At 38.9% G+C, this 20,119-nt stretch overlaps 1 protein-coding gene across 50 annotated transcripts in view; it reads left to right on the forward strand.

Moving 5' to 3' along the window:
• Nucleotides 1–20,119, forward strand: part of Sorbs2 (sorbin and SH3 domain containing 2) — a 303,969-nt gene that overhangs the window by 198,132 nt on the left and 85,718 nt on the right. For all 50 annotated transcript variants that reach the window (XM_075986684.1, XM_075986674.1, XM_075986643.1 and 47 more), the window contains exon 3: nt 15,341–15,390. In XM_075986684.1, the coding sequence (XP_075842799.1) occupies nt 15,381–15,390 (10 nt within the window). In that variant the 5' untranslated portion in view covers nt 15,341–15,380. The remainder of the gene's footprint in view (nt 1–15,340; nt 15,391–20,119) is intronic.

Consider the following 20,119-nt stretch of genomic DNA (forward strand, 5'->3'; position numbering starts at 1 on the left):
CCAAATACCTCTAAAATTAACCATGATTAAGTAAATCTTTTTATTTGCAAATATTAACATACATTGACTAGAAAACTTGGGTGTCTTGAAACCTATCATATTGGTTACCACTATTATTTGGCTTACCTTTTATAAAATGATTCATAAGGCCTTAATTTGTATTCTCATAACACAGTTCCTTATCTTTTCATAGAATCAAATATTCTAAAGATGTGTTAAGATAAATTCTAAAATTATCCTTTGAGGTATTCAAATAGAAAGATATATTGCATCTTTGCTGTCATAAAACGTGTTTTTGTGAAAATTTTAGGTAACAAGTTCTGGGTGCTGATGAGGTGGGAAAAGCCTGGAGGAAAGTAACATATAGATAGAACTGCATTAAAATTTTACAGTCTGCTGCTATTCTGTTTGGTGTTGGTTTAACGTATTCACGAAATTCAAGTCTGGTCTTGATGTAGATCAAGTATTAGAGACAGTGGGTCTAGTGAAAGAATGGTGACATCTTTTGAAGTTTTCTTTAAGACCGTGCTCACAATATCATAAGTTCTAACCTGCTGACCCTGTCTGTTATTAAAAACATTCATTTTGAAAGAAGTTGTAGAAAGTTGACTAAAACACAAACATGTTATTTTAATAAGATAATACCGTATCACTTGTAATTTTAACAAAAGGAGATTATATGTAAGACCTATTCATCCACCTAGCCAATTAACAAATGACAGTTGTCATATCTGAGAAAGCCAGTTTCTCATTACACGTAAAGGTAAGAGTTGGCTGTGTAAGTGTACAATACCACACTTACAGAATTCAAAGCGAAGGTCACAAAGGGAGGCGGTGGTTTCAGAGTCCACTGATTTGCTCCAGTGTTGGCCAGATTCATGCCGGTGATCAGAATCCCATGCTAGATCAATTAATGCCTAATTTCGCAAAGGTAAACGATGGTGTTCACTATCAACGTGTGGCAAAATTAATTGTAATGACAGGGAGGTCACTAATGACAGTGTCATTTCTTTGAGACAGGATTTCTTGTAGCCCAGGCTATCCCTGAATTCACTATATACTCAAGGATGACCATGAATTTCTGATCTCACCACATCCACCTCCCGAGTGCTGGGATTATGGACTTGTGTCATGATGCCCAGCTCTTGTTGACAGTTCTGGTTATATTATGGAACCCGGATTTGTTCTACTCTCCTTGAGCTTCTCTGGCTCACACCTCTACACAGTAACATTTCCATAGTTACCCAGGTGCTAAAAATGACTATGTCCTTGAACTTCCTAAAGGGAAAAGAAATCTTGACTTGAGAATGTCACCTTACTCATTCTTTCCCCTGTCCACCCTGCGTGGAGCCATTCCCAGAATAAGGGCTGTTCCCCCTGTGGGTTCCAACCCATGACTGCATTTCCTGTCTCTGAATCACATTCTCCCATGGAAGGGCCCTGCTGTGATGACCAAAAACACGATAATAAGCAAACATGTAAGAGGCAAGGCAGTAACAAGAGCTCTGCAGGTCAACTTCCAAAGAATAATGGAACCAAGGAGGAAGGCAATGCATATGGGCATATGGGGTGGTCAGGAATGGCCTCTCTGAGCAATTGATGTAGTGGCTTGAATGAAAAATGTCCCCCATAGTCTTGAGGATTTGAACACTTGATCCCCAGTGAGTGGCACCATTTATGGAGGTTTAAGAGGTGCAATCTCCTTGGAGAAAGAATATCATTGGTCTGGACTTTGAGAACTTAAATTTTCGTCTACTGCCAGTATGTTCTCTCTGCTTAGAGCTCGTGGTTTGAAGGTGTGAGCTCTCAAGCTTGCCGCCATATGTCCCCATTTTTGTGGAATTTCGTTCCTCTGGAACCATAAGTCCAAATAAACCCTTCCTTCTCTAGCTTGCCTTTGTCACACTGAATATGAATTCTTGTGCTGAGCTCATCTTCTTGTTTTGATTTAGTCCAGGACCCCTGCCCATGGAATGGTGCCATGCCCATTCAGGGTACGCCTACCCATCTCATTGAATCCCAGTTGAAATTTCCCTCAAAGATACACCCAGAAGTTTGTTTTCATGCTGATTATAAATCTTATTGTGTTTAAACTATCCTATCACTTGACCTGAAATTCGAATTTCAGCTCAACCTTCGAATTTCTACACGTGATCCTCACTGAACTTGCAACACTAAACATCTGCAGGAAAAGTCAAGGCCTATTAAACAATCATTGTTTTATTTAATTGTAGAACCCATTACATTATTTTCAAGATTATGCCAGAATGTCTAATTAGCTTTACATGTATTTATTTTCAACATAACAGAGCCCTAACTCAGTTTGCATATAGGAAACAAACATTATTTGCCCAAAAAGCCAGGTTTCTCTGAACTCCACCAGGCAACCTCACTTAGTTCTCCGTGTCTCTTTTGGCTCATGTCTTTGAGTATGGACAGCTGACTGGTAGATGCTCAGCTTACTATTGGTGACTCCAGTAGTACACAGCTCATATGTATGAGACAAGGCTCTCACCACATGAGACCAACTATGCAGCTCATACAGGAAGCAAAGCCAAAAAAAAATCTGCCTCAGCAGTAGACCGTGGTGTCCATAATACAAATATCATGGAAGGCATCACATGGAAGGGGGCGAATTAAGTGATAATGTAGAGGAAACACAATTGATTTTGAAACCTCAGATAAATGGAGATCAGTTTCTTTCTTTTAAAGGATATGCTTTGGAGACATTCAACTGCTAATAGAACAAGTCCCTCTTGCTTACCGTGTTACAGTTGCATAAAAAAGTTTGAATGCTTGAACTGCACTTTGGAAAGCAAGGAAATTGGGGTTAGGTGGGGAGAGACAAGGTTTGGACATTGAAGAGACCAAAGTGGACAGGAATCAAAGGTTTGTGTTTAGAGAAAAATACATCACTTTTTCTATGACTTCATTTTAAATGTAGAAGTATGTGTATGCAGATGTGTGTGTACATGTTATAATTTACTTATATGCTACTTTCATTTAACCACTGATAAAATGCATTCTAAAAGTAACATAGTAAATTACAAGCACGTGGTAAATTAGAAAAGGGAAATAACCAAATGTCACCCTTGCTCTAATATGAAGGTTAGCCCATTCCAGGAAAATATGTCACTTTATTATAGGTTTAGCTTCCTTTTACTAAATAATAAAGGTATATCTAGTTTATAGGAGCTGAATAAAAACTTTTGACAAAAAAGTAAGAGAGACTCAGGTTTATATATAATCATCTCTGGCTTATATTTAAGTGTTCATATATATAATGAAAATCTGTATGGATATATATATATATATATATATATATATATATATCCACACATGGATAAGTATAGAAATAAATATTACAGAACCAGAAGTAATATTCAAAATTTATAACTTAGGAAATAGGACACTATAAAAGTTATAACATTAAGTTTGAACCGTGGAATGATGCTCACTGTCAAAATGTGATTCTTTGTGGCATCCTTTCTCTTTGCCTTAAAGACTTGAAGGTCACCAAAGCCACAAGTTTCTTCCTCCTCCTTTTCATTAACATGACCAGGAAAGTGCTGGAAAGGAAGAAAGACAGATATGGACATAATACAGCAAAGAAAGAATGGGTGAGATAGATAATTCCAGGAAATGCTCAAAATAGCTAAATTAGCTGCATGCCAAAGATATATGAAGTAATTTACTTTTTATAATGTTGGTTCAGCTGAATAAAATGATTTCATCTTCGAGTGTTCCGGTGATTATAACTGAAATGTGACTCACTTCCATGAGGGCTCCTCTCCCTCCTCTCTGGACAAAGTGGTCAGAATCAAGATAAATAAAAATACTAACAGCCGCAATGGGTTCCTCCGTTGACAGGGCGCGCCTTCACGTTGCAAGGGTCAGGCTATGTCCTTCCTGATTTTGTGTTTGTACGTATCCAAGATGAAATTTTATTATGGGACACCGTGTAATATATGCAAACTTAAGGAAAGTCATGGCCCATTTGTCTACTTCAGTTCCACGCATTCATGAGGATGCTGTGGGACAGACAGGGGAGGATTCTGAGCGCTCCTCAAGGGCCCGCTTTGTGCTCTTAGCAATGGACCACAGAAGGAGCCTAAGCCACTAAAAGTGCAATGAAGAGAGACCTAGAACACCTTAAGACAAGTGATGAAAAACATCCGCTTCCACTGTTATGCACCATGGCACCTCCTACCATGCACAGAAGATCATCTATTAGGTGTTCTTTATTCTCAAGGGGTAGCCACCAATAGTATTGGCCTCCAAGTCACTGTTCATTGATTATTGTTTATTATTATTATTATCTTCTCCAGCCCAAGTGCTATCTTATGCTTAATCTGTGCTTCTCTTATGTAAAATCGAAAGGACTAAAAATGCTTAAACCCCTACCCAAGCTCTACAGTCTAGAACAAAATTAAATGGAGGACTTCAGCAAACAGATGGGATCTTTCCAGGGTAAAATGGCTTTTATTTTACTTCTGAGGACACACATCGCAGAGAGGTAGTACCACCTCAAGGGGAGACCCCATGTCTAAGTTTACATGGGATCTGAAATAAAATGAGCTTTTGCAATGTCTGGCTATTAATTAAATGAAGAACGAATGAGGCCAGACCCCAGATGGGAGATGTAGGGGAAATGGAGTCAAATTTGAGGAGGGGATTCCTCAAATCCGGAGCAGAGCGAGGAATGTGTGTGAGTCGCCTATGAATTGGAGCTTACACAGAGCAATATAGAAACTGGCCTAACTTGGTGAGAGCCGGATCTGGCGTTGCATTGGAGGATACCGAAAGCTAGCTTCTTTGGCGAAGTGCTACTATACATGTTTAAACTACACAGAAACCTTTAAAAACCCATTTGCTGCCTATAAATTGATACCTGATGCGCAGGCCATTTTATGTAGTCATTAAAAATAAGACCTGGGGAACCCATTCGAGCATTATTTCCTGGGCTTAGCGCTCATCTGTAATTTTGAAGGAAACTAAATTTTCTTTATGAACATTCCATACTCCATATTCCTCATGTTCTCCTCAATTCAGAAGATCTCCAATCAGTATTTCCTTGATGATACATGTGTCATAGGGCAGCATTAAAATATAGCCAAGTGTATGAAATCATAATTTGTGCTAAGTAATCAGTCTGATTGCAGTATTTTTTTTTCTAAAGAAGGGGAACAAGCTGACATTTTTGTGTCACAGACTCTGGTAATTGTTTCCAAAACCTAGCAAAGCAGTCACCACCCACACACACAAAATAGCTTCCAATGCCACTGGGCTCCACGTGCCGCTGTGATTTAGAACATGTTGGCATGGATGACTCTGCCAGTTAGAGAATGCGATGAAAATATTGTCAAAAAATGAAACGGGCTTCGATGTTCTGGCCCTGTTTCCTCAAAATCAGCAGTCTTTGCGCTTTAAATGGGAGCTGTACAAAGACTGTGACATTTGGAACGGTAAACTGTGTTGTGATTTATTAGTTTCAGGGGACTTCTCTGCTGTCAACTCTAACAGAAGCCCAAGTAAATGAATAATTCCTGACACTCCCAGAATCCCTCCTGCTTTTACAAGGTTATGATAATTTATGGGCTGACGTTTGTTCCTTTTTTTAAGTGTAGATTTGTGAAATGGATATTTTCTTAGACATCAGTTCTCAAGTTGAGAACCCCAGGGGACAGACACTTGAGATAATATGGAAAGACATATGGCAGACCCTATTTCTGGAGCTAAGTTGGCAGCTAAAGATAGCCTAACTGTTGTAGGCTTCCATTAATGTATATCCCCTCTAACCCTGGTCCTATCAGAACTATGAATCTTTTAATGATCTTCTTCTTGCGAATTTTAGATTCTTTTTGGAATCTGCAACCAGAGCAGTCAGCTTAGTAGTCAGCATGTAAACCTTCAGGGGATGTCTGTTGACTACTTACCTTCCTAGAGTTAGTGTATTTCAGATGATAGAAGTCCTGCGATTTTGTGTTTTAAAAGAAGTCTTCCATTTGTATAAGTTAAATTATATTTGCTTGGATTTCTAGATTTTATTAGAATGTGGATTGTATGAGGGGGATGCAAATAGAGAGAGAGCTCTAAAGCAGGGGACAGCAGAAGACAAAGGAAGGCATGTGTCATGAGAGAAGAATCAGGGCTGTCGAGGAAGTGAAAAGGGACCCAGAGTAGCGAAGAGAGACTGGAAATGGTGGTAGGGGACGTGAATAAGAACAAAAATAAGAGATATGTCTGAAAATGTCACAGTGAAACTCATTTCTTTGTGTTCTAATCAAGGAATTAATTTAAAAAGTCAGACACATACATGTGATTGTTTTGGTTTGGTTTTTTCCCCCTTTGGCCCACATTTACAGGACACCCATTTAGTAATAAGATAAAAAGAAGTTAGATTAAGAGCGTGTGCCTGAAAGCTACCTAAAATTTGAGTTGTTTGATCCTGACCCTGATTATGTGTGTGTGCACATGTTTGTGCATGTATGGACACATGTGTGTATATGTGTGCACTGTGTGCATGAGTTTGTGTGTGCATGTATGTGCACATGTGTGTGCTTGCATGTATATTTCTGAAGTTGTGCTTCTGTAAAAAAGAATTAACTTTTTGGGTTTTCGTATTTTTTACTTCCTCCCCAATAAGTGACATTACTGACTTTTGCCATAATCAAGAAGTACAGACAGCCCACATGTTAATGATAAAAGAATAAACTAGAAATTATCTAGTTATTACTGTAAAGCTTTCCTCAGACATACTGGGATAGAATTAGTACAAGCATGCATGATCCTAGTGGATTCTGGGTTTCCATTACTCACAGCTTTGAGGAAACACTTGTATTTTCATTAGGAAAGGAAATGATGAGATTGGTGATTAGCAAGTTACCGCAAATTTCCAGACAGACACCCTTTCTCTCAATGAACCTGGAATACAGCAGTACAATATACAATAGTCTCTGGATGCTGTGGCAGATGAGTCCACACCTCAGTGGCTCTCCCCTGAAGATGCAGCCACCTCGTTCCAGATGGGACGAGCTCATGGCCTTGTGCATTTTGGAAGCTCAGAAGGGAGCTTTCAAGCCTTTCCAAGAGTTATGGACATCAAGGGTTTAAAGAAATAGTTGAGTTTTTGTAAACAGAGGGGGCAGGGATAAATGACTAACCAAGATGAGAGCAAATAAGATCTAATTGTACAAATTAAAATATGCCAGGCATCTTATTAGAACTTTCTAACCATTACTATTTAACAACTGTGTCAAGTAAGTATGGAATTTTGTGAGTCGTTGTTCAAATGAGCCTCTCTGTTCTCCAGGGTACAACTTAAGGAAAAATTTGTATGTTTTTCTTGCCTATTTTTGGTGGACTGAGTGACAGACAGCTTAGCTTTAAATAGCGGCAAGGTATGAAAGGCTATATTAGGTATAAACAGTGAAGCATGCTGGGAACGCATGAACTGGCTAAGGATTGGAAGTTGGATTGTTTGGGTTGACATTTTTCTGTACAAAAGAGCAATAAGAGCAAAATCCCATTTTGCTCCAGTACATAGAAATCCAAAAGCACTTGGTTCTAGAGTGGACCTATTTGCATTCTTTCAAGTGAGGATTGGCAGCTAGACTTCTAAAAACCCAGCGTTAGGGGACAGTCACAATTGGATGTCATATTTCTTAAGCTTGGTGACACCCCTAAGGAACCCTGAAGTTTCTAGCTGTGATTGTTATCTGTAGAACTCCTTGTCAGTACACACCACAAACTTGGGTCATTTGAGATCGTGAGCCCAAAGGCCCACCTGCCTGAAATGTCTGACGTTAAAAGGCAGTCTGAGCATCTGCCAATAAATAAATAGTATTTCACACAGCCGCTGACACTAGACTGGCAGCTCACCACAGTGTTTCCACCCTGTCGCCAGTGGCCTCACCATCTCCCTGCCAGCATTCTCTAAAGACCTGCACAGCCTGCTCAGACTTGCCTTCCTACCAGGATGTCATGTGCTTTCCAACATGACTCGAGTGGGCCCAACGTTCCAGCACAATAGGACCGCGATCTTTATTTACATAAAAAAATCCACAGTTGATTTATACATTGATTTAATTACATTTTTAAAACAATCGTGTTACATTAAGCCCACAGTCTATCAAGTCCTCTAGACTTATCTCATATCCGTCTTGAGAAGGAGGTCCTTTCCATCAAATCATAGTTGCTTCAGCCACCTTGAAGGATTCTGCCTTTGCTTTTACTAAAGGTCAATGTTGTCACAATTGTTTGTCTTCTCTCGTGTGTATGCCCTCTGCAGAACTAACAAGGATGGCCCCTTTTCTCTCTCTTCAAAGTAAGGATGCTGAAATCACACAGTCAGAAAAAAGGAACTCCTTCAAATGCGTGCTTCTTCCCCTATTCCTCCTTCTGAACACTTGGCACACAGGTGTCATACCAGAATCTTGGTTCTAGAGAACCAGCCTTGCACTCCAAAGGGTAGTGTCGCACTGTGATAATAATGTGACATGTCTGATGCCAGAGATAAGTCACTCTGACAATGAAAATGCAAGACATCTGTCTTTATTGCACATTTTCATAGAAGGACGCTATAGTAAACAGTCAAAAAAAAATCAGGTATCTTCACACATTTCCCCCTCGGCTCTTGATCTATTGTTTCCCCCTGAGTTTTTCTAGAATGAGCTAACTTACCAAATGTAAAATGTACACAACGAGATCGACTATAGTTTCATTCCAGATAAACTTAGTAAGAAACACACCCTTGAACCATGAAGACTAATCGAGCAGGTTAATTTTGTACTATCCCTTTGTCAAAATTCAAATTCCAGGTAACAGACGAAGTTTCGCCACCGCGTCTCCGAGACATATTTATAATAATACCAGAACTGGACAATAAGCCTTGTCATTGCCAACTTGTACAAATGTTTTCACAGGTGTTTAGCAAACAGGTGCATTAAATCAGAGGAAACTCGTCACTGTGACTTTAACAGTCAATTAGCAATGCACGGGGTTCTTTTACAGTCAGAACTTAGTAACATAGCATTGCCACAGAGGTACTTCAGAAGACGCGTTCCTTTTACATTTCTGGGGTTTTCATAGAAATCCCTGGGTTTAGAAAACCAGAATAATGCGCTCCATATGGATTTGCACAGCAGCTGGGCAGCAGGAGTCCGTCACAAGCGGCCACTACTCCTTCCTAGTCTTAGAAGAATAAGCCTGTGGTTCTCTGCTAACAATCCCCATTTTATTTCACAGCGAGTTCAGTTCTCCATCTCACAGCCTCACAGTTTCTTCTTTCTCTCGCCCCTCAAAGTGTAATATTGAATAAAGGCTCTGCTGTGAGGCTTAGGAGGTCTTAGTCTTGATTTCTAACGTCATTTCAGGATGCCTTGAAGAAAGATGCGTGTTCTTTATATTCTTTATTAAGACTCCAGTGGGCTGAGCTGCCTCTCGAGTGTCAACTTGTTGCTCTGTCGTCTTGGAAAAAAAAAACATTTTTAATCCTCATATATCTATCATCAGAAATCTGCTTTCTTACAGGATTGGAATTTAGAAAATTATATATATATAACAAGCTATAAATCTCTATTCCTACTAAAGCATTTAATGTTTGTCTCAGTTTATGTCCTAATGTCTGAAATATGGAAAATTAAATTAGCCAAATGAAATATTTTTTAATGTCAGAGAACTTGTGTTATCGATATATAAAAAGCAGAATAAAAAAATATAAAGCTTCATTGTAGAGGGAAATTCTACCAAGCACACAATTTTGAAAATGAGTTCTTGTAAAGGATCAAAGATGCTCCGCTCCCCTTAGATAGGAATAGGGGCTCCTTGCAGGGCGACAGAAAGAGAAGCTAGAACTCTGATCTGTCACATAATTCATTACGTTGCGTTTTATAAGCATCTCTTTTCTGCAGCCATCATCTAGGAGTCTAAACTGTCAACAGCAAAGGGAAAGACATTTTCAAGGATAAGCTTTGCAACCTTTTTACTGTCGCTCTCTTTGGCGTTTGTGATCTGACTGTAGTTAAGTGGGGAGTGCTTGCTCCAAATGTTTCCTGAAGTTTGTCTTATCGTATTCATGGCACTGTCAAAAAAAAAATCCTAGATAAATGCAAGCTCTGTTAAGAAGAGTTGTCCCCCCACCAGATAACAGACATCCTTCTCAGTCCAGCATGCTGCAAAGTTGGGGTAGGATAACTGGGGATGGAAGAATGCATACAGATCAACTAATAAACCATAGAGTTGGGGTGGGGTCGCTGGAGGATAGGAGAATGCATACACCAGGCTGACCTTGAATTCACAGTGATCTGCTTCCCAAATGCTAGGATTAAAGGCATGAGACACCACCACCGTCCCACTTAGGTTATTCTCCTGGGACATAATCCAAGGACTTTAACATAAATTATATGCTGGTAAATGGGATGTATGCTGTTCACCTGTCAGTGAGGGAAAGGTCGACCTGAATTACTGCAGCTGTTGAAGATGATTGTGAGATCAGTATCCAGTGTATCCGTGATTCAAGGTAGACCTAATTTGAATCCAGTCCGTCTTGGCACCATGTCTTCTCTGATTTAGAATGTTTTCTGTGACCAATAACACAGTGTCTCAGATGGCAAAGTTGGAAAGAATAGTGCTTATCTTAACTTATATTTCAGGTGTAAGGGAAACATCTTAGAGCGTCATATGGCAAGAGACAAAGAATAGGTGCATCGTTTCTAACGCTTCGGATCTGTTTCCTTCTTTCGAAGCCATCAGGATTCAATTGCGTGGGCTCTATCTTTATTTAATTCTAATCACTTCACAAAGACCCACCTCTAAATACCATAGTAAAAGTTTCTGCCAGCGGCAACCAAATCTCACATAGAAAGCTCTAGGAGGCACAAACTATATTTCGTATACATCCACAGCACCATCCTTTCAACACTGTTCAGTTGTGGGACTGTTCTAATTCACTGTATACAGTCGTTTTGTGCTTGGCTTATCTTCATTTTTATAAAGAATCCATTTGACTTTTGACTCTGCAGCATAATCCCATGTAGTTTTCCTGGTACCGTACTGTTAAATTGCATGACTATCTTAGTGAAAAAAAATATGTAATTCAGGCACTTAGAGGTATATTTGAATTATCTGTAAGGATTATAAAAGTAAATGTAATTGGGTAGGTAGGATGCTAGAACAATATTTATGTGACCATACACAATAAGAATAACATTCATTTAGAGTGTTGTGCTGACTTCATGTTTGTGTAGGGTGCATATACTTATATAAGCATGCGTGTACCGGTGTGCTATGCACATCTGTCTATGGAGACCAAAGGTTAATGTGGACATCTTCTTCAGTTACCCTCAGCCTTAATTTTTAGGTCAGGATCTCACTGAATCTAGATTCCATCAGTAGGCAACACTGACTAGCCGGGAGCCTCAGCATTTACTGGGGTGTCATTGCACCTAGCCTTACTATGGGTGCCAGGGATCTACACTCAGGCGTGCGAATGCTTATGCAGTGAAGAGTTTGCCAACAGAGCCATCTCCTCAATCCCTATGACTGCCTTTGAAGAATGGTGAAAATACCAGACAGTCTTACCGGTCTGGTAAAGATTTCTTTCTCTATCATGGCTTTAGGGAAAAAAGGCTGTTTTGGAAAATCTGTAAGTGTTTTGAGTAGTTCACGTGGTAACATCCCCAAAAGAATAATTACAGAATTCCTTCAGCCCATGATCTTTTTTCAAATTTTCCCCCCAGATACCAGGCAATTTAATATGATGTAAAAGAATGATATATGTTCATGTAAGAGTCATGAGTGGCTCTATGACCTTTTTTTGTTTCTTTAGTTCTTGTAATTACTTCTCTTCATTCCTAAATAATGAAGTTGAATGCACTGACCCCTCCACTGCCCAATTTGCCTTCTCCTGTGAGCCCATCCTCAAGGTTCATTAGCTCAGTAATAGTGGGTGGTAGCATTCCTATGCTCGGGACATCTTCCCCATATATCGACAGTGATGAGTTCTATACCGCCCACCTGGAGATAGAGGAGTTGATGTCTCATACGTGGGGAACAATTCGGAGGATGCATTCAGAAAGGGATCTGAGTGTATTTTTGTTTTCAAACCTCAGGAAGTATAAAGAACAAAATGAACTGATTGGCATTTTCGTGTAAACATTTCAAAGCAGCATGCTGACATATTCCCATGGATAAGTGATGCTAAATGTCAACCTGAACTCAGTCATTTGGCTGCAATTGAGAAGAGAACTGATTTGGCAATTTTGAATACTTCTTATCTCGCCACAGATAGAGAGAGAAAGGGAAATGCATTGATCACTTAGGGTACAAAAGAGGCCATTTCAAAGCATACAAAAAACTCCAGTTGGAATCTGCTCTAGTTCCTTAGTGCATAGCATATCCTCCTCATGTTTAAAATACATCTCTAAGCAATCTAACATCCACAGTGTTTTCTCCCTGTGCAGACAATCCATGTACTTACATTTAAATAATAAGCAAACCACTGATATATTCCTTCAAAATAGCTATATCAATTTGAGTCGTTAAAATTAATCCATGGGAAAAAAATTTAGATCCGTGCCTCACCTTAAATTTCTGCTTGTTTGACTCTCTCACTTGACCTATAGCCTTGATGTTTATACTCAGCTCTGCCAAAATCACATGACTTACACAGAATTCTTGGATAAAATTGGAGAAGAGATGCTGCTTCTGCTGTTCTTCAGAATGCATGACTGAGTATGATGATAAATTATAAACTGAAGCATAATTATAAATCTGTAACCATAGTTGCGTGGATATGTGGTCAAACCCCTTAGAATAGGTCCCTAATCAGAAGAAATATTGCACAGTCTATCCTTCCATGCATGTTGAAAACAAAGGCCCCTCTGCTCCACAAAACAGCAATGAAGTATCGATAATGGAAAGACAGTCGGTACAATTAAAAGATTTCAGCATGACGTCATGTCATTGCTGGAGTATCAACCAATACAATCCATTGGCATACAAATACTGGAGATCTCTAAGGAAAACAAACTTATTGCCATGCATATCTTGAATTGGTATAATGTTGCCTTTTCTGTCAACTTTGTAAAGAACTGATTTAAGTAAATATGGCCCTGTACAACCTATGAAAAATGATTTTGACCCGTTGATGCACTAGGGTCTTTGTTCTCTGGACTTGCCTACTTTGGGTAAATGATTTATATTTTATGGTCCATTGTCATAGCTTTGGCCCTGGTTCAATTCCAATTTAAGAAAATACTTGAAGTGCTGTCTTCTAGCAGCATGCAAACACTCCAAGAATGTGATGCCTTCTAGAATAATCTATGCTCGTTATGCAAGTGCAGTCAGAGACAATTCTTTTCAGAGGAGAACAAAAGAGATTGGATTCTCTGTAGCTTAAATTGCTTCAAGAGTTGTCAGTGGTGGAATTGTTCATGTCTTTTGTGCAAACAAGGGAGACCGGATTGTGCATTTTTATTAGTCACCCAAGAAGCCTTCGGGCTTCAGGTTGTTCTTAAGCATGCAAATACCAGGGCTCGTCTTTAAGAACCTCAAAAATGTCTTGCATGATTAGGAAGTTAGTCATTTAACGTTTGACAACTAAAACAATATAATGTTTAAAAAACTAACAAATTACCCTTAGAAGTAACAGGATACATCACTTTAAAATTGAGCAGCCCAGGGTTTTGTGGCGCCTTCCTTTGTTCTACTTAATCCTCCCTTGCTGTCTGAGAGTCCAATGTTTAGCAAATATCTGCATTGAATTCTAATAATACATGTTGGTGTTAATTCTCTGCTTGGTGAAGAAATATTATTTCATACATTAGCGGTTTTATGATCTGAGAATCAGCCTACCTTCCACAGTCAGTATTATTCTGGTATAAATACTGCCTTCCTCGTCAGTCAGTATTATTCTGGTGTGAACACTGCCTTCCTCATCAGTCAGTATTATTCTGGTATGAACATTCCCTTCCTCATCAGTCAATATTATTCTGGTATGAACACTCCCTTCCTCATCAGTCAATATTATTCTGGTGTGAACACTCCCTTCCTCATCAGTCAGTATTATTCTAGTGTGAATACTCCCTTCCTCATCAGTCAGTATTATTCTGGTGTGAACACTCCCTTCCTCATCTGGCTTTACAAACCCGATTCAGTCTTCAGCACAATATGCTACCTTGTTTCAGAAGACACAGTGAGGTCAACTTTGGGAAATGTCCTTACAATCCTCCTGTTCTGGGATTGTTTACCCCTTCTTGTTTTAGAAGCTGCTTCAGCCGTGGTCACAGACATCCCTTGAGGCAACTTTTCCATTTACTTTGTCCATGTAAGGGGAACAAATTGAAAGTTTTGCTACTGAGAGATTAAAATAAATATGTTGAGAGGAACATTCTCAAAGCTCCTGAACGGAGCACTGCCTTCTCCCTTGGGTCCATTGGCATCCCTACCCTACATGTTAAGGCTGCCAAGTCCAGTGTTTAGAAACATGCCAGAGTTTTCAGCCAGAAAAGAGCTTCTTTGCTTGTATACATTGAAAACTAAAAGGTAAAATTTGATAAAATGACTTCTTAAAAGTGCATCACTATGAAAAGTGACCCACATGTATAAGGCAATGACTTCAAGATACCAGCATAAGTTTTTGAAATACTGGAAAATGATACATAACAGTGTATAATTCTTTGTAGGGTTAATGAAAAATCAATCACATAGGTATTTATTTAAGAAAAAAAACTCCCTTTGTTTGCTGAGTTTGGATCATGAGGCCTAACAGAGGTTAGGCATCAAAATTAGACATCTTAAAATGAAATTTTAGGCTATGTATATAATTCACTGGGTAGAACACATGCTAGGTTTGCATGAGGCTGGGTTTAGTCTACAGCAAAGAAAGAAACAAATTCAGACAGAAAGGAAGGAAGGTCTCTATTTTCAACCATTAGTGATCACCATTAAATAAAAATAGAGCTTTATTATCATAAGACAAAAAGATTAATGATAATGTAGTATTAACTTGTAAGTCAGCAATTCCCACCCGTGGGTCGCAACCCCTTTGGGAGTTCAATGATTCCTTCCCAAGGGTCATCTAAGACCATCAGGAAACAGATATTTAGGTTATGATTTGTAATGACAGCAAAATTAGTTATGAAGTATGAAGTAGCAATGGAAATAATTTTTATGGTTCAGGGTCACCACAACCTGAGGAACCGTATCAAAGAGACACAGCACTAGGAAGGCTGAGAACCACTGTCTCAGGTACACCAAAACCAAAACTATGTTCACAGCCTTCAGTTCCATGATTTAGTATGCAAATTCTGCATCCACCTCTTTTTTTTCTTCCTTACAGGAAAACTGAAGACTTTAATAACAAACCCTTCCAGGTGAAAATGAATACAGGTATGCTTTTTGTTCTTTAGCTTGTTAGCTTTGCTCTTCAAGCCATATTGGTCCTACATTACCATAGCACTTATATTAATTGTAAATGAGTTTCTGGATATATGACAAATTACTTTGCTTTATCATCATGTTCCAATCTCATAACCCAACGCTCAATTTTTATTACCTGCCATTACTGATCTTTTATTGTATATTTTCTTTGTGTATTTGTGTGTTCATGTAGCAGGTACACATGTATACAGGGTGTGTGTGTGTCTGTGTGTAGACCACACAGGTAAATCTTCAGTATCATTCCTTGTTTAGTAATCCACTTTGATTTTGAGGCAGGGATTTGACCTGGAACTCTGTCCTGTGAGTCCCAGGTATCCCCCCGTCTCTGCATCTCCAGTAATTACTGGAACTGTCAGGCTCATGCCACTGTGGCTAGCTTTTTTTAACGTAAATCCTGAGGACCAAACTGAAACCTTCAGACTTGTATGGCAAACACTTTACCAACTGAGCGCTTACCTTAGCCCTTTTTGGTTCCTGGTTTTTTATTTGTTTGTTTGGTTTGGTTTTTTTTTTTTTGTTTCAGTTAGCTCTTAAAGCTGCTTGAAATTGTATTTATACATTGAAGATCTCTTACTTAAAGTATGTTAGGCCCAAAGGCAAGTTGCTCTGGTGAACAGTATTTAAGCTTTCCATTTTATAAATGGTTTATGTTGACAAAGTCAGCAGATAGAATTCTAAAACCTCATACAAAATCAATCTGATTAATTCCTTATTATCATGATACTCAGAAAGCCATAAACATGTTATTTTTAGACTTGCACACAGTATCCTTAAGTGTTTTAACACAAATGCCCCTGAACCCTGTGTTGTATGCTTTTTAATGGTAAAATGGTTTGTGTAAATGTCTGGTAAATATATAAACCGTCACTTGGTCCCACAGTTGACATAACTGGCTGGTAACTTCACCTTCACCCTCATTGTCACAGTCTCATACACAGCATGCCTGCACGCAGTCAGTAAAGATGACGAGTTTCTCACTGAAACCCTGTGGCTGTGTTGTGTCACAGTTCATGGCTGCAGAGCTGTTTTAGCCGGCCGCCCACTAGCAGAGCAAAAAAAAAAAAAAAAGTCCAGGCCCTTCTTCCTCCTCAAGCTCCTTGCAGCAAAGTGTCTAGAAGAAGGATAAACATCTGGCTGGTTAGAGCCAGTATTTAATCCCTAGATCAAGTGTGGAGACCTGGGCCAGGTCCACTCCCTATGGCATCCTCTGAGCTGAAACCTGCTCAAACTGACCTCAGAGAACACTGCCTGTTGATTCCCAAGGGCTGAGCACACATGTAGATAGATGTTGGGACCAGTGAACAAGACAGGGTGTTTGGAGAAAGAACTGATGAACTCTCAGAGAGCCAAGTAGAGACATTTTTATAGGTGGAGATGGGCTTGCCTTCTTCAGTCTAGTGATGGCTCTCTTTTCATATTGCATATACAATATAAAATGGACCATCATGAGCCCTGCTATGCAACCAGAGTCCCTCCAGCAGAGAGGTTCTGAAGATGGAAGTTCTGCACAGCTTCCCAAAACAGGATCTTCCCATTATGAGAAATATGCATATATGATTATAATAAACATACTGTACTTATATATAATCTATTTAACAATTGGTCTACCCATTCCCATAATTGAATCCTAATAGCAAAGTAGGCACAGCGAAACTGGAAGATAGTTTAACTCTCTGGTATCTGAGCCAAGTTGCTCTGAGCAGCCCAAATAGAAACCTGTATTTCTACAGGTTAATAAAGCCTTTCATTTATACAGAGTGATCTTGACTCTAGACGGGCGGGCACAGACATGCATAAGATTGGGTTGCCTATGTGGATAAATTTACCTATGGAAACATGCAAATTTAGTTATAAGTTGAAACCCTTTACTTAAAATTCCAAAGTAGTTACGATGTTGCATTGAAAACATGCTACTTAAAAAAAAAAAAGTACAGACAACAAATATTTCGACAGAAGATAGGTACGGATTACTTTCAGGTACAAATTGCTTTTGGAGACAAATTATTGTCACTGTTTTCACAAAATTAAGGAATAATTGATTCCTGAGTAACTAATCAATAAAATTGGCTCACCTTACCTATCCATTATTAATGATATTTAATATTTCTTAAAACTCGATACGCCAGGTCTGAGACAGTGGCTCAGTTGGGTAAACTGCTTGCTGCTCAGTCATAATCCCAAACACCCAGGTAAAGAGCTGTGTGTGAAACAAGCACCAGGAGAGTCAGTGCTGGGAGGCAGGAGGAGGAGGGTCCTGGGGTTCCATGGCCAGGTTAGCCAATCATCATCAGCGGGCTCCACGCTCAGTGAAAGATCCTGCCTCTAAGATTGAGAGAGAAGCAAGAATTCTCTTAGCCTTGACCCCTGACCTCCAGAAGCACCCACATGGACAGTTCACACAAATAAGCAAAAAATCCTACTTGTTAGTCACTAAGGTCTAAAAAATTATCTTATGTCTAATCTTTACTTTTAATCAGCTACGTAACAAGCAATCCAAGGAATAAGTTTCATTTTAGAATGTCTACACTATGACCTATTTCTACTCATAACAATGTGACCTATTACTTTCTAAGGCATATCATATGATAGAGTTCACTATCATTAAAAGGGGGAAAGATAATTCATAGACTATGGTTTACCCATCTAAGCATTATTATCTAGAAGTGGAAACAACAGTTGGGAGTAAGAGTACCCAAGCAGGTTGGGGTTCGTAGATGACTATAAGGCCAGCACTTGGTTGCTTTGGGATGAGCTATGTGTCAGAGACAGCATCCTGATATTGAGTCCCTAAAAACATCTTCAAAATAAATATATAAGTAGAAACAGAATATTAATTTCTAGTGGTTTGTCTGTTTCACCTTTTAAAAAAATAAGACCTTTACTAAGTGTTAGCAAGCAGAGTCTCCATTTACTGAGCCTAAAGATTTCCATACTTTTTGTCTCACAGTGATAGTGTCTGAGTATTTTTTTTGTTTTCATGTTGCTTCTAAGCCTAAATGAAGTATCTAATAATTCTATTTATTAAGCAGTTTGGTGCAAACAATATAATAAGCATTTATGTCCCACCAATTTAAAAGTCACTTGTCAAAATAATACATGTGAATTAAAAGAGAAATAGTAATTTACTTTCAACGTACCCACAATTACTTAGAGGTATGTGTGTGCCTGTCACGCACTGAGACTTCAGACCAGGAAATGAAATTGGATGTAACTACTCTTGCTCACCAATCCAAAATGACTTCCCTAGGGCACCTGCTTTTTAAGGGAGCAACCCTCCATAGTCTAGCTCTTAGAAATACAATGTGATCAAAATATAATATAACCTGTCATACTAAAACTCTGAACTACTTCAGTCTAAGGTTTCCTAAAGTACCCCACTGCATGCACAAAATTCTCCAGTATTCTCCGACAGCCTTGTGGATTCATGGAGATGGTGCAGGGCATCTCAGCACACCATGTGAACAGGCTGTGCTTGAACCATGTCCCTCGCTCTGCTTGTCCTGAGACGTTATCTTTTCAGACACTGAGAGATAAAATCCTACTAAAAGTGACGTCACTTTTCACTTTCAACGCCCTTGACTACCCAGCCATTTTAGACCTAGTGACTAGATCTTGTGTCCTATGTGGTGCCCAATCAGACACGCTGTCTTTAGCAAATTGAAAATAGCTATTGGTGTTCTGTTGAAGGTATCTTCAGCTGTAACTTTCTACCATTTGTGTCTTTTCTACTGGTTCCTAGCTATACATTTTTAATTATTCTTTCAGGTTATTTGCATTTTCTGTTTCAACTCAGGTTTCCTGTTTAATGATTTCTTTGTTTAAAAAGTTATAATTTTAAGTCAGGATTTATAATAGAAAAGTTATACCAATGTTGTGGTCTACTGACCTCACTCTCTTACAATTTTTACCGGTAATTAACACATAATGCTAAATCTCTATTTTCTCATGTTTAATTAATAGGCTGGGTATTTTGCCTATGAAATAGAAACGAAGAAAGCATATGACAAGATACAACAATTATATTCTCACAGTTATTTTTTCATATTGTTGGTTATCTGACTTGTCTCTGTGTATGGTCACCTTCAAAAGGAGAGCTAAGGCTGCTTTGATAAGCAGGGGAAGATGGAGAGCTATTTATTGTCCATGCTATATTACCAAGGAATGTGGGCGCAGAATCAGACTTCTGTTCAGAAATAGAGAGCTAACCTTTCGGTCTCGGAGGCTTGTCTTCCTAATTTAGAAGTCTCTCAGCTACTCATAGCATGGAAAATGGCTGACGTGTGTGTCCATATTTTGCTTCACATTTTGATTTTCTCCATATAGATACAGATTATGCCACAACTAATATTCCAAAGTGTAAGAGCGATTCCATCCATTAAAAAAAAAACAGTCTCATTTCACTGTGTATGTCAGTGCTGTCCTTAACTTCAAACAGAATAACTATTTCAGAAGTGAGAGAAGACATGAAATTGCATAACGCTGTGCGTTTCCTTATGATGTGTGTTTATGAATCATGTAACGCCTATGTCAGCTGAAAAATAATACTTCAAGAAATAGTGAATCAAGGTAACTCATCCCTGATTATCTTTAGTAATCATAAGAAGAATAGATTAAGTCTAAACTATTTACATATATAATCATGACACTTTAGGCTGAAATACAGATAATCCCTCACTAT

Source organism: Microtus pennsylvanicus, chromosome 9 (genome assembly GCF_037038515.1).
Source record: "Microtus pennsylvanicus isolate mMicPen1 chromosome 9, mMicPen1.hap1, whole genome shotgun sequence".
Classification (NCBI taxonomy): Eukaryota; Metazoa; Chordata; class Mammalia; order Rodentia; family Cricetidae; genus Microtus; species Microtus pennsylvanicus.